The 15,194-nt window shown below is 45.9% G+C and overlaps 1 protein-coding gene across 7 annotated transcripts in view; it reads left to right on the top strand.

Annotated features, from left to right (window-relative positions):
- Window positions 1-793: 793 nt before the first annotated feature.
- Window positions 794-15,194, top strand: part of Arid4b (AT-rich interaction domain 4B) — a 147,042-nt gene continuing 132,641 nt past the window's right edge. For all 7 annotated transcript variants that reach the window (XM_045149565.1, XM_045149564.1, XM_045149563.1 and 4 more), the window contains exons 1-2: window positions 794-967; window positions 1,553-1,607. In XM_045149565.1, the coding sequence (XP_045005500.1) occupies window positions 1,602-1,607 (6 nt within the window). In that variant the 5' untranslated portion in view covers window positions 794-967; window positions 1,553-1,601. The remainder of the gene's footprint in view (window positions 968-1,552; window positions 1,608-15,194) is intronic.

Raw genomic sequence — 15,194 nt, 5'->3', positions numbered from 1 at the left:
GGACTAGCGGTACGCAGCACACCAACTTCCCACTCGTAGTTCAGACCATGGCTCCTCCCGACGCCGAAACGACGCCCTCCCCCAACTTCACCACGGAACTCTCCGCCCTTCTCAGCGGCCGCCGCCGCCGCCGCCGCATCACTAGGTGCAAGAAAATGCGCCATCCCGGCCACACTGCGCAAGCGTCGTTTGCCACCTCCCCGGCGCCCTGTGGCCACGCCCCGTCGCCCTCCCATCCCCTTGCCGTTCCAGCTCAGGCAGGCGAGGGGCATCGCGGTTCGTGCAGTCCTCATCTGCGAGGGTTTTCCTATTAGCATAGAGGAACGGACTACAGTTCCCAGAAAGCCTTGGGGCGTAACTTTCTGTTTCCATAGAAGTGGTGGGAAAATGGCGTCGTTGTTTGTATCTTTCAAACCAATAGGAATAGGCCGTAGGCGGGCTCTAGAGAATTATAACCAATCGCGGGTCGTTTGGCCGGCCATCCGGGAAAGAAGTAGGGGAGGGGACGAGAAGATAGGGGAGGGGTGAAGGAGGAAGGGGGGGTACTTCGGGCGGTGGGGGGAAGCGATGTTTGCCCGTCAGTCGAGTCCGGAGTGAGGAGCTGGGGCGCCCGAGCGGAGGAAGAGTCTCGAGCCCGAGCTCGCCGCCGCCACGGCCGCCGTCTGGACCTCTGTTCCGAGCGAGCCGCGCAGCGCCGGCGTCCGCCGACGTCGGGAGTGCGGCGCACCCGAGGCCCCGACCTCGGTCCGGGAGGGATTTTTCGCCGCCCCCTCCCCCCGCGAGGGAGCCGGAGCGGCCGCCAAACAAAGGTACCAGTCGCCGCCGCGGGAGGAGGAGGAGCCGGCGCCTGAGCCGCGGCCGCCGCTGGACCGGCCGCCTTCTCTATCTCTCCCCAGGCCTTGCCGCTTTTGGGTGGAAGAGGCGCGGGAGTGTGTCCGCGCGGCGCTGGGACCTCGGCTCCGCAGAGGTAAGGGATTTTGTTTTCTCGCTCTGGGAGTCTGGGGTAGCTCCCGTGGCCGGGCCGATGGCCTCGGGCTCCGGTCGTCGGGGCCTCGGCCTCTCGGGGACCCCCGTTCGTCCGCTCTCTCGCGGCGCCGAGCTGGTGCCGCCCTGCCGGGTCGCACACCGGGCGCCGGCCGTCTCGGAGTGGCGAGGTCCGGGACGGGTCGGAGCCTGGCCGCCCCGGGTTCCCCGTACTCTCGGTTCCCCCTCCACCGCTCCCACTTGTCGGCCTCCTCGCGGCGGGCCGCGGCCCCGGGGCCTGCGGGTTCCGCGAGGCCCGCGGTGGTGGTGGACAGGCTGCCGGCCCCGGGGGCTCCAGGCCGCGCGGGACCCCGGCTTGTTGTGAGTTTCTTGTGACAGAAATGGCGTCATCGTCAAGGCCGAGAAAGTCCGTCGGGTCGCGACAATGGGGCGGGAAGCTGCGGGCTGTGTGGGTGGTGGGGGGACGCGGGGCCGGCTGGGCCAAAGAGCCCCGCGGCGGACGCCCGGCGCTCTCTCGTCGCCCCCCGGCCCGACGGCGGTGGTGATGGGGTCTTTGTTCGCCTTCCAGGTGCAGGTGACTCGGGGGTTCGCGAGGGGATCGTCGTCCCAGAGGCACCATGAAGGTAAGGAAGGAAAGAGTGAGCCTTGCAAATTCAGGAAGTAAGGCCGGGCTGAGGTCGCCGTGCGGGCCTGCGAGTTTTGCAGAGGGAGGTGTGTGTGTTTGTGAGCATGTGTGCGTGTGTGCATGTGTGCGTGTGTGCGTGGCTCGGCGCCGAGCCTTCCCTGGAGACGGGGATGGGGGTCAGCTGCTGTGAGTATCCACGGGGCTGTGCTGCGGAGTTAGGCTCAGTTGGGAAAGCATCTCGCACAAGATGACTCCCTCCAGTTTGCTTGGATTCAACTGTCTGAAAATCGTAAAATAGAAAGCAGGTCAAGTAACCTGACTCTGGAACCTGAACTATGCTGTGTTTCTATTGATTAAGCTGATGAAAGAAAGTGTCCTTTTTATTGTGTGAACAGTACTGTGAATTTTTACAAAGAAACTTGTGGTAGCCGCCAATCATCATCATCATCTGTAGGTTTTAAAGGAGAAATTTGGTGATCCAAACACCTCATAGAGATGAGATATGGGAATTCTGCTTTTTGTTTTCCGGTTATTAGGAATTCATGATTTGTTTTCTTCCATTGATGTTGTGGGTCTGTAAGTTGTCATTTGTTGTATTGACTGCGGAGTGTGGAAAACTGATGGTGAGGTTCCTCTTTAAGTAAACATGCTCAGTGAGGACTAGAGCTGGAGAAGTACAGGTGTTTAAGAAGTAGTTTTATTGGTGGAAGAAAATACAGCAATAGAAATACAGGTGTTTGTGTTTTAATTTTAGGGACTATGTAAACTGAATGTCTTGTTAAAACACGTGAGGGATGTAAAATCTTAGCATCTGAAGTATCTAGATGTAACTGGTGGAGATCAGACACTAGCAGTGTTCTGTTTTTTTGTTTTTTTTTTTTCACCCATTACAGATTAGATGTGCTTGAAAAGGTCGAGTGTATTGGCAAGGGTGCATCAGGTCGCATGCTAGCAGACTACTTTCCATAGTTCTGTGGACTAGGTTTTAAAAACTACATTTCACTTCTCTTTATTGACCAGTGCTTTTACAGTACTACATCCAGGGTAAGATTTGCAATGCTTGTGTTTATAGAACAGAGTAAAATTCATAGCTACTTATTTTCCTACCTTCTACATCAGTAACTTGGCCCAATTTTTTTTTTATTAACTTTTCATTTTGAGTTTGGTGCTGTATTCTGGTGGGGACAGTTTGTTATATATTAATTTATTATCTTAATTTTCATGTAAATGAAAACAAGCAGTGATGTATCAGCAGTGAGCCCTTCTTGAGTGAGTGCTAGGTACAACTTGTGTAACGCAGTGAAAAGATGTGTATCTGTCTACCCTGATGTTGGATGAAATATCTTAAGTTTTGGGTTGAATGGTTCATGTGTAATGTGCATCCAGTAGCTGAATACACATTTGGAATATAAACTGTCATCTGCCTGAGTTCCATGTTCATGCTTGTCATGTCTGAAGTTCTTTATAAGCACTGGGTAAAAGACATGTAGTAAGTTGAAGGTGTAAATTTATTCTTTTTACTTTTCCTTTCATTTCTGTTTTAAAACTTGTCTGTTTAAACAATGGAATGCACACATGTAATTCTGGCACTTGGAGGATGATCAGTAATTCAAGGCCATCATGGGCTATACAGTAAATTAGAGGCCATCCTAGGCCCTGTCTCAAGCAAACAAAACAATGACAACAGAAACTACACAGAAAAAATAACGAAAGAAAATATGCAGGATACTTTAGTCTTGCAAATTCATGGTATTAGGTAAATACAAGTTTTTTGGTATTATTATTGTCTTTAAGCATTTTTGTTATTAGTAATGTTAAAAGTAATTAGATTTCCAATTTCACAGAGAACTACTTTTTTTTTTTTTTTTTGGTTTTTAGAGGTAGGGTTTCACTCTGGTCCAGGCTGACCTGGAATTAACTCTGTAGTCTCAGGGTGGCCTTGAACTCATGGCGATCCTCCTACCTCTGCCTCCCAAGTGCTGGGATTAAAGGCGTGCGCCACCACGCCCGGCAACAGAGAACTTCTTTACAAGTATAAGGTGTATGTGTGTACATGTATAATATATATATATATTATTTTTTTTTCCTGAGGTAGGGTCTCACGCTAGCCCACGCTGACCTGAATTCATTGTAGTTTCACAGTGGCCTCCAACTCACAGCGATCCTCCTACCTCTGAGTCCTGAGTGGTAGGATTAAAGACGTGTACCATCATGCCGGGCGAAAGTGATTTTTCAAAAAGTTATTTTATTATTTGAGAGCAAGAGGAAGAGGCAGATATACAGAATAGGTTCATCAGGGCCTCCAGCCACTGCTAACAAACTCCAGATACATGTGCCTTGTGGGTACTGGGGAATTGAACCTAGGTCCTTTGGCTTCACAGTCAAGCACCTTAACAGCTAAGTCATCTCTTCAGCCCCCCAAATTTTTTTGTAAATTTATTTATTTGCAAGCTAAGAAAAAGACAGAGAGGGAGAAGACAGTGAAAATAGGTACACCAGGGCTTCTAGCTGCTGCAAATGAATTCCAGATGCATGCACCACTTTGTGTGTCTGGGTTTACCTGGATATTAGGGAGTCAAACCAGGATCTTTAGGCTTTGCAGGCAAGCACTTTAATCGCTGAGCCATCTCTCCAGCTCTGTATAAGCAATCTTTAAATTTATTACTTTCCTAATCAATAGTACTAAAAATCTAGCTTATTTTTTATGACATAATTTCTTACTTGGTAAAAACTAAGAAGTTGCTTGTGATTTTTATTTTATTTTTTTTTATTATTTTTGAGGTTGGGTCTTGCTGACCTGGAATTTACTATGTAGTCTCAGGGTGGTCTGGATATCATAGAGATCCTCCTACTTCTGTCTCCCCAGTGCTGGGGTTAAAGGTGTGTGCCACCATGTCTGGCTTTTATTTTGTTTCATCAAGAATTACAATTCAAAATATGTCTGGTGTTGACTGGGCAGCATTATGTTCTATGCTTGTTACCCTACCATTCAGGAGTTTGAAGCAGAAGGATTATGTTTTTGAGGCTATATAGTGCACTCAAAAAAAAAAATAAAAAGAAAGAAAAAAAGAAAGAGCCTGCAAAGATAGCTCAGTGGTTAAAAGACACTTAAAAAACATGCTGGCATGGGTTTACTTCCCCAGCATCTGCTAAAATCAGATGCAGAAAGTGGTGCATGTATCTGGCCTTTGTTTGTGGGGGTAGGAGACCGTGGTGCATATGCATGCAAATAAATTAGCAATCACAACACCAAAAACGAGTCAGGCACTGTGTCCTATGCTTTTAATCCTACTACTTGAGAGACTGAGGCAGGAGGATTGCCATGAGTTTGAGACCAGGCTAGACTAAGTTCCAGGTCAGCCTGCTTCAAAAATAAATAAATAAATAAAACGGCTGGAGAGATGGCTTAGTGGTCAAGGTGCTTGTCTGCAAAGCCAAAGGATCCAGGTTCGATTTCCCAGGATCCACATAAGCTGGTGGCACATGTGTCAGGAGTTTGGCTGGAGGTCTTGGCATGCTCATTCTCTGTTTCTCTCTTTTTCAAATAAATAGATACAAATAAAACACAAGAAATAACCCCGCATTCAATGTGTGTTACATTGGAATTAAATTTGTGGGGTGTGTGTGTTCTCAGTTTCTATATATAATGACAATTGAACTATAGAAAGACTTACATCATTTATTGTCTTGTACTAAACAATTCTTTGAAGTGAACTTTTCAGTTTGAATTATCTGTCCTACTAGTGACAGAAACACTTAAAAAAAAAAGAGAACATATTGATTTATTTGCAAGGAGTGATGGCGAGAAAGAAAGAATGGGGGTTGCTTAGTGGTTAAGGCGCTTGCCTATGAAGCCTAAGGACCCATGTTCGGCTCTCCAGAACATAAGCCAGACACACGCAAGTGCATAACGTGGCTCATGGCTCTGGAGTTTGATTGTAGCAGCTGGAGGCCCTGGGGTGCCAATTCCCTCTCTCTCATAAAAGAAAACAACAAAAAAGGAAAGAATGTGTGCACCGTGGCTTCTTGCCACTGCAAAGGAACTCTAGACACATGCATCACTTTGTGCACCCAACTTTACATGGGTCCTGGGGATTTGAACCCAGGCTGTCAGGCTTTGCTACCAGTGCCTTTAACCACTGAGCCATTGCTTCAGTCCCAGCTTTATTTATTTTTATCTGCAAGCAGAGAAGGGGTATGTGGAGAATGGATGTTCAGATCGTCTTGCCATGGCAAATGAACTTTATATGCATGTGCCCCTTTGTGTATCTGGCTTTATGTGGATATTGGGGAATCTAGCCAGGCCATTAGGCTTTGCAAAGAAGTGACTTTTAACTGCTAAGCCATCTCCAGCCCAAGAAACACTTGGTTTTATTGAGTGGCCAGACATGGTGGTGCACACGTTTAATCCCAACACTCAGGAGGCACAGGTAGGTGAATCTCAGTAAGTTTGAGGCCACCCTGAGACTACATAGTGAATTTCAGGTCAGCCTTGGCTAGACAAGACCCTATCTTGAAAAACAAAAACAAAAGTAAGTTAATTAAAAAAAAAAAGTTTTGTAGAATGGCAATGTGTTGAGATAATTCAGATTATTTCATAGCATTCTTCAATTGTTTCTGTAAATATATCAAATGCAGAAAAATCTCCATGCCATTTTAAGTGTTAAATGTTTTAGCAGTCATTTTCCTTTGGTACACACTTCAAGAACTTACATGACCTATCTGACAGTGTAAAAGACAAACGGCACCTTGTGTCGTGCATGCTAGTGCACACCTTTAATCGCAGCACTTGGGAGGCAGAGGTAGGTTTGCCATGAGTTCAAGGCCACCCTGAGATTACATAGTAAATTGCAGATCAGCCTGGGTCAGAGCAAGACCCTACCTTGAAAACAAATGAAAATATCATCTTTTGTGAGAAAATGTTGTTCCTACGTGTGAGTATCATAGTAAGTGCTATAGGAAGATTTGTTAATGAAAGAGCTCTGACAGGTTTTCTGGTGGTTTTGCCAGATACACTGAGTGTTGTAAAGTGTTTGCTGGGTGAAGACGGGAGAGATGTGTTTTGGATACAAGGGAACAGCACACTGGCCAGAAAAAGAAAGCACGGTGTGATGGATTACCTGGAGGCTCTTGGGAACTCTGCTGTGGTTGAGTTAAAATAAGATGTGTTTATGAGGCCTAGTGGTCCAGGCCTGTCATCCTAGGTACTTGGGAGTCTGAGGCAGGATGATGGCAACTTAAGGCTGCCTAGGCTGCAGAGTGAGCTTCAGGCCAGCCTGAATGATTAAGGCAGACTATTTATTTATGTTTTTGCTTTTTCGAAGTAGGGTCTCGCTCTAGCCCAGATTGACCTGGAATTCACTAATGTAGTCTCATGGTGACCTCGAACTCATGATGATCCTCTTACCTCTGCCTCCTGAGTGCTGGGATTAATACACAAAAAGAGAGACTGCAGCTGAGAAGTCCCAAGGGAGAGGTGGGTAAGGGAAGGAAGTAATGTAGAGGACATGAGGAGAGGAGATGGGTGAGCACTTATGAAATACAGGTCAAGACCTGGTAACTTGCCCTGGGACAGGAGAAAAATGGAAGCTTCTCTTGGAAAGTCAGACATTTGTTACTGTCATTTGAGACGTGCTGTTACTGTAGTAAAGATGACCAGGACTTAGACTGAGATCAAGTATACCTGCTGATTTTGGTGTAAGATTAAGAGAGCAGGTGGTAGCCTGAAGTTAAGTGCTTGGAAGAGCTGGTATGAATGGTAGCCTCATAGCTCTCACTAAAAGTTACGGTTGAAAAGATTTAAGAACCATAGCATGATAACTATATTTTATGGTATAAATTTGTGGCCTTTTGATAAATAGGTAATTTAAGACACTGATTGGTTTTCTTTTCTTTCTTTCTTTCTTTCTTTCTTTTTTTTTTTTTTTTTTTTTTGGTGGTTTTTCAAGGTAGGGTCTCAATATAGCCCAGGCTGACCTGGAATTCACTATGGAGTCTCAGGGTGGCCTTGAACTCATGGTGATCCTCCTGTCTCTGCCTCCCGAGTGCTGGGATTAAAGGCGTGTGCCACCATGCCGGGCTACACTGATTGGTTGTCTGTCCAATTTGCTATTCCTTATTGAAGTTGAAAGCAAAATACAGTAGAACAGTAGATGAGCACATTGTTCACTGAGGTGGTGGTGTTTTTTTTTTTTTTTGCCATCTTAGTCCATCCACTCCATGAACACACTATAGACTATAGGTTGTGTGCCTTCTCCATGCTGGATAGAGCTCTGGAAGTCCCTTTTCTTCCCTTCACGGGGTTTTCATCAGTTTGGGTTGTGGTAGTGTCATGAGAAGAAAGAAACCCAAATCAGAGGGTGAGAGTGACAGGGTGTTGGCTTAGACCAGGTGGGAAGGAGGGCCTATTGATAAAATGATCCATTCAGAGTTTTGGAGCAAGGGCATTCCTGGTAGGGAACCAGTCAGTGCACAGGCTCAGAGGTGAGATGAACTTAGCATGTTTGAGCTTCACATATTTGAGGGACAGGAAGAAGATGTTTATGATTAAGGTGGTAGGGAATCAGAAAGAGGGTCACAGGAACCAGTACAAAATAGGCACCTGTGGGCCATGACACGAACATCACCATATGAAAACATTTGTGCTGTGGTTTGCATATAGTTGGTGTGTTTCCTAAGGGTTCATTTGTTGGAACCTAGCCTCCAGTGTGGTAATGGGACCTTTGAGCGGTGGGTCCTAGGAGGAGTCTCCAGGGTGCTCACCTTGGAAGTGATGAGAAAGCTTTCCCTGTTAGTTCTCACCTAGGGCTTTACAAAGAGAACAGGACTGGCCCTACCTGCTCCTCTAGTGCTTGTCCATGCTCTGTCACCATTGTGTAGTTACTAGGTAGGTCCTCATTAAAAGCTGTGCACATGGGACTGCCTAGTCTTGGATCTTTCACTCTCCAAAAGTGAACTAAATTAGTCTGGTATAATTTGGTCATAGAAACTATTACAATAAGGGAAAATGGTCTAAAACAGGAAGTCTTGAAAGGGTCGCGTTAGAGTGTAGTGATCTGATGTATGTTTTCACACAGAACCACAGTGTCTGTGTAAATAGTGTTTGTGTGAATAGACGGTGAGGGGTCGAGAGTGGAAGTAAGAAGGCTCTTGACAAAGCTGTGGTTAGTTTGGGAGAGTTGGTGATGAGCCAGGGGGAAGCTGTGGTACTGGGACCTATTTAAATCTGTAGGTAATTGGATTGGAATGGATTGGAGGTAAAAGTATTACTTGTTGCTGTTTACAGATGAATAGCCCCTGAGATACCACCTTGCCCTTTACTTGAGTCCTTTTTGCTCTAGTTGGTAGATGGGATTCCTGGAACAGACCACAACCAAGAAGATATTCCCAGCTTTTAGTATTCCCTTGTACTGGGTAGTCTCAGAGTGGCCTTGAACTCATGGCAATCCTCCTACCTCTGCTTCCCGAGTTCTGGGATTAAAGGTGTGGGCAACGATGCCTGGTTCAGTTTTGGGTTTTGTTTTCAAACGTTAAAAAGTGAAATACAGGTGCATGCCTTTAATCCCAGCACCTGGGAGACAGGTAGGAGGATCCCCACAAATTCAAGGCTTAAGTGAGACCCTACCTTGGGGAAAAAATTCATAGAACATATACTGAATGTTTACTCTATGCATTTGTTTGTTCTAGCCATTCTGGGATATATCATTGAGTAAAATTGATAGAACTCCCTGTATGGATTGTAGCAGACTAGTGGCAATTAGTATAATAAATTACCTACTTGTTTAAGTAGTAGGTCATATGAAGTAGTGTTGGGTGGGGAGATGACTGTGGGCAGAGGTAAGCTGCAGTCTTAAATAGGGTGGTAAGAGTTGGGAAAAGTGAAAAGACATTTGGGCAGGTACTTGAGCCTGTTACTTAGGTGGCCATCTGGTAGGTCAGGCTTGAGAACTCCTCAGAGTCAAATATTTGCTGGAGTGAACTAAGGGAAGGCGACAGTAGTTGGGGGACAGGTGCAGGACTCAGGACGTGGTGGTAGAGCAGACCACCTAGCACTTTGAAGGCATTGTGAGGACTTTGGCTTTCACTACTTGCTTTTGGTAGGTAGGGTCAAGGTAGGGGTCTCCCTCTAGCCCAGACTGACCTGGAATTCCCTATGGAGTTTCAGGCTGTCCTTGAACGCACAGCAATCCTCCTTCGTTTGCCTCCCAAGTGCTGGGATTAAAGGCCTGTGCTACCACGCCCGGCATACTGCTCACTTTTAAAATTGTATCTTCTATTTCAATTTTTTAACAATATTTTTACTTATTTGTAAGCAGGAAGAGAGGGAGAGAGAGAATATGAGTGAGAATGGACATTCCAGGACCTCTTGCTACTGCAAATGAATTCCACATGTATGTGCCACTTTGTGCAACTTGCTTATGTGGGTTACTGGGGACTCTAACCTGCACCGATAGACTTTGCAAGCAGGTGTTTTTAGCTGCTGAGCTGTCTCTCTGGACACCTCCTCTGCTGGCATTTTTATTTTTATTTATTTATTCATTTGAGAGCTACAGACAGAAAGAGGAAGATAGAGAGATAGAGATAGAGAAAATGGGTGCACCAGGGTCTCCAGCAACTGTAGATGAACTCCAGACGCATGTGCCCCCTTGTGCATCTGGCTAATGTGTAGTGTGGGTCCTGGAGAATTGAGCCTCAAACCGGGGTCCTTAAGCTTCACAGGCAGGCACTTACTTAATAGCTAAGCAATCTCTCCAGACCACTGCTGGTGTTTTTAAAATTTTATTTATTTGAGAGAGAGAGAGAGAAGGGCAAAAAGGGCAGATAGAGAATGAGTGCACCAGTACCTGTAGCCACTGCAAACAAACTCAGTATCAGGGATGTATTTCCTCCCATGGAGCAGACTTGCAGTCCAGTTAGAGGGCAGTTGGTTTCCCCCATATCAGACATGTCACCATTGCACGTGTTGGCTCATTTGTCCCGGCCAGCCAAATTCAAGGCTTGCAGTGTCCACTGATAAGTATCTTCACTGGTGATTTCTCTCTTGCCCATTGAACTGCATGCAGTTTTGTCAGCTGGTCAACATGGAGGAGGTTTTTCAGTTCAGCTCCAGCAGGATTTCTCAGTGACCTTGCAGCACAAGCATGTCGAGTCTTCAGCAATAGGGTCTTGCCATCTATTCCTGGTGGGAAATTAAGAGCCTCAGCAGTGGCCTGTAATGTTTTGGGGATATCGGGGACTTCCCTGGCTAACAACTCACTGGAAGGTATCCCAGCCCTGGCTCTGAAAATTTTCTGGTAACAATCTATGGTTTCTGAGTGTGGACACAGTGGCTCTCCTACCCCAAGTGTTGGGGTTAATGGCATGCACCACCACATTGGTTTTATATGTGTAATTTAAAAACATTTTTATTTATTTATTTGTTATTATTATTTTTTGTTTTTTCAAGGTAGGGTCTCACTCTAGTTCAGGCTGACGTGGAATTCACTGTGTATTCCCAGGGTGGCCTAGAACTCACAGCGATCCTCCTGCCTTTGCCTCCTGAGTGTTGGGGTTAAAGGCGTGAGCCATCATGCCCGGCTCTTTTTTTGGTGTGTGTTTATTTATTTTTTTTATGTATACTTACATATATTGTATTTCTTTATTTGAGAGAAAGAGACAGAGAGGGAGAGGGAGGGAGGGAAGAAGGAAGGAAGGAATGGGCACACCAGGGCCTCCAGCCACTGCAAAGGAACTCCAGATGCATGCGCCCCATCTGGCTTTGTGGGTCTTGTAGAGTTGGATTGGGATCCTTTGGCTTTACAAGCAATCACCTTAACAACTAAGCCATCTCTCCAGCCCAAACATTTTTACTTTTATTTATTGGGGTGGGGGTTGGAGAGAGAGAGAGAGAGAGAGAGAGAGAGGGGGGGGGGGGAGCGCGCGCCTGCTAGGGCTTCCTGTTGCTGCAGACCAATTCCAGATATGTGTGCTACTTAATGCATTGGGCTTTTTTTTTTTTTTTTTTTGGTTTTTCGAGGTAGGGTCTCACTCTAGCTCAGGCTGACCTGGAATTCACTATGTAGCCTCAGGGTGGCCTCAAACTCATGGCGATCCTCCTTCCTCTGCCTCCCAAGTGCTGGGATTAAAGGCATGCACCACCATGCCTGGCACATTGGGCTTTAAAAATATATTATTGTTTTTTTTTTTTTTAATTTTTTTATTATTATTTGAGAGCGACAGACACAGAGAGAAAGACAGGTAGAGGGAGAGAGAGAGAATGGGCGCGCCAGGGCTTCCAGCCTCTGCAAACGAACTCCAGACGCGTGCGCCCTCTTGTGCATCTGGCTAACGTGGGACCTGGGGAACCAAGCCTCGAACCGGGGTCCTTAGGCTTCACAGGCAAGCGCTTAACCGCTACGCCATCTCTCCAGCCCAAAAATATATTATTTTTTTACTAGGAAAAGAAAATGAATATGAATGAGTGGGCATACCAGGGCCTCTTGTGGCAAATGAACTCCAGATGCATGTGCTTATTTGTTTATCTGGCTATATGTGGGTACTATGAACCTGGGCCGTCAGGCTTTGCAGGCAATTGCCTTTAATTTCTGAGTGTTCTGTACAGCCCTGTATTTCTTACTACTGCTGGGAAGCTATAGAGTCTTTGACGCCTACTTGCTTGAGTCCCTAAGGAGGAGCTTTGCCTCTGTTCATGGAAGCACTTACACAATAATTTCAGTTAGTCTAGAAATTTGAAGTACAGTTTTACACACAGTAGGAAAAGCCTGATAAAAGCATCTCTTTGTTTGTTTTTTTTTTTAACCTTTTGCACATTCATTAGTCCACATCATGAATTTACTGGAGGCAAGACCATGCCTAAGGCTTAGAGAGAAGTACAAAATGGGAAATAACCTGCAGTGGCATCACTGTCTTTCCAGTTTACTAGACATTAGTGTTGGTGTTAGTGAGATGAAGAGGCTTACTTTCCTCTGGGACTTCAGTCTTGGATTGGTGAGGAGAAACATCTGATAGAAATGACTTGTAACTCACAAATTTAGCTGCCAGTTAAAAGATAAAGAATTCTGTACATAGTCTTTTAAACAAGTCAGTAACTGTGTTCTAGGGTGCTTGATGGATACCTTAGACAGGCTTCATTTAAGCCACCTATGTAGTTTTCTGAGCGCACTGCAGAGGTGCAGTAGGCAAGGCCTGCAAATCATAGCCACAGCTGCGTGTTTCTGACTAAACAGTTGTCTTTCCTACTTGCCCCCTCTTAGCCAGACTAGATTCTCTCTCTCTCCTTTTTTGGGGGGTGGGTTTTGAGGTAGGATCTCACTCTAGCTCAGGCTGTCTTGCAATTCACCATGTAGTCTCAGGGTGGCCTCGCACTCTTGGCGATTCTCCTGCCTCTGCCTCCCAAGTGCGCCACCACGCCTAGCTTCTGTCTCTCCTTTATAAAGGGTTTATTGACTTTGTCTATCTGTCTTTCTTTTTTTTTAATTTTTAATTTATTTATTTGAAAGCGACAGACACAGAGAGAAAGACAGATAGAGGGAGAGAGAGAGAATGGGCGTGCCAGGGCTTCCAGCCTCTGCAAACGAACTCCAGACGCATGCGCCCCCTTGTGCATCTGGCTAACGTGGGACCTGGGGAACCGAGCCTCGAACCGGGGTCCTTAGGCTTCACAGGCAAGCGCTTAACCGCTAAGCCATCTCTCCAGCCCTGTCTTTCTTTTTTTCTTTCTTTTTATTGGTTTTTCGATGTAGGGTTTTGCTGTAGCCTAGGCTGATCTGAAATTAGTCTCATAGTGTTCCTTTTACCTCTTCCTCCTGAGTTTTGGGATGAAAGGCATATGCCACCTTTTTCAGCCAGATTAGATTCTCTTAAGGGAAAAGTAAATGTTTTCAGTCCTGCAGGGTTACTAGATGAGGTGAACTGACAGTGTTTATTTTTGGAGTTAGTGCCCATCTCTGTCTTTGATTATTGATCAGTGTTGTCATAGGGCATTCACACCTGTATGAGGCTGATCAGCATGGGGAGCCTCTGGGGGTAGACCAAGAGAGGGCTGTCGTCCTGCCAAAGCCCAGAGTCTGCCAGGTGGATATAGCAAGTTAAACTGAGCAGCTGAAAATGTGAGGAGTCATGCCAAATCCTAAAGGTGAGGCAGTGTTTTAAAAAAATTGAGCCTTGGGCTGGAGAGATGGCTTAGCGGTTAAGCGCTTGCCTGTGAAGCCTAAGGACCCCAGTTCGAGGCTCGGTTCCCCAGGTCCCACGTTAGCCAGATGCACAAGGGGGCGCACGCGTCTGGAGTTCGGTTGCAGTGGCTGGAAGCCCTGGCGCGCCCATTCTCTCTCTCTCTACCTGTCTTTCTCTCTCTGTCTGTCGCTCTCAAATAAATAAATAAATAAAAATATTTAAAAAAAAATTGAGCCTTTCACCAAATGACCCACTGCTGCTTTTCCTTTTTCCAGTGGTCAGTGCATGTATTGAGCTACACATCTAGCCACATGACTTTGTGAAATATGTATGTGTGTGTTTTTTGTTCATTTTTATTTATTTATTTGAGAGCGGCAGACAGAGAAAGAGGCAGAGAGAGAAAGAGAGAGAGAGAAGAAGAAGAAGAAGAAGAAGAAGAAGGAGAGAGAATGGGCGCACCAGGGTCTCCAGCCACTGCAAGCGAACTCCAGATGCATGCATCACCTTGTGCATCTGGCTAACGTGGGTCCTGGGGAATCCAGCCTCAAACTGGGGCCCTTAGGCTTCATGGGCAAGCACTTAAGTGCTAAGCCATCTCTCCAGCCCAGACATTGTGAGTTTTAAAAGCAATCTATCTATCTGAGAGAGAGAGAGAGAGAGAGAGAGGGAAGGAGAGAGGGAGGGAGGGAGGGAGAGAAAGAAAGAAAGAAAGAGAGAGAGAGAGAGAGAGAGAGAGAGAAAGAAAGAAAATGGGTGTGCCACGTCCTCTGCTGCTTCAAACTCCAAATACATGTGCTACTTTTTAGCATCTTATGTTACGTGGGTACTGGGGAATTGTACTCAGGCCAGCAGCTTTGCAAATAAACACCTTTAACTACTGAGCCATCTTCTAAGCTCACCTCATTACTATTACTACTATTTTCTTTTAGTTTAAAGTTTTTCGAGGTAGGGTCTTGCTCTAGTCCTGGCTGACTCGAATTCTCAGGGTGGCCTTAAACTCATGATGATCCTCCTTACTGCCTCCTAAGTGTTGGTATTAAAGGCATCCATCACTATGCCTGGCTTAAATGTGTACTCTAGGCTGACCTCGAACTCTTAATCATCTTGCCTCCACCTCTTCAGCACCATAACTGGCCTCCCTCTCTTACTCTCTCCCTTCTTCTTCTTTTCTCCTCCTCTATCCCCCATGAAGTAGAGTCTCACTCTAGCCCATGCTGATCTGGCAGGCACTCTGTATTCCAGTGACAGCCTGGAACACAAGGTGGTGGTCCTACCTCTAGCTCTGGAGTGTTGGGATTAAAGGCTGGCCTGGATTTACTGATCTTACTGCTCCAGCCTTCTGAGTAGATTAAAAAAATTTTTTGTTTATTTTTAAAATTTATTTATTTTGCTCATAGTTATTTATTTGAGAGCG

The sequence above is a fragment of the Jaculus jaculus genome, chromosome 5, assembly GCF_020740685.1.
Source record: "Jaculus jaculus isolate mJacJac1 chromosome 5, mJacJac1.mat.Y.cur, whole genome shotgun sequence".
Taxonomy (NCBI): Eukaryota; Metazoa; Chordata; class Mammalia; order Rodentia; family Dipodidae; genus Jaculus; species Jaculus jaculus.
This window is presented reverse-complemented; position numbering and strand designations above follow the sequence as displayed.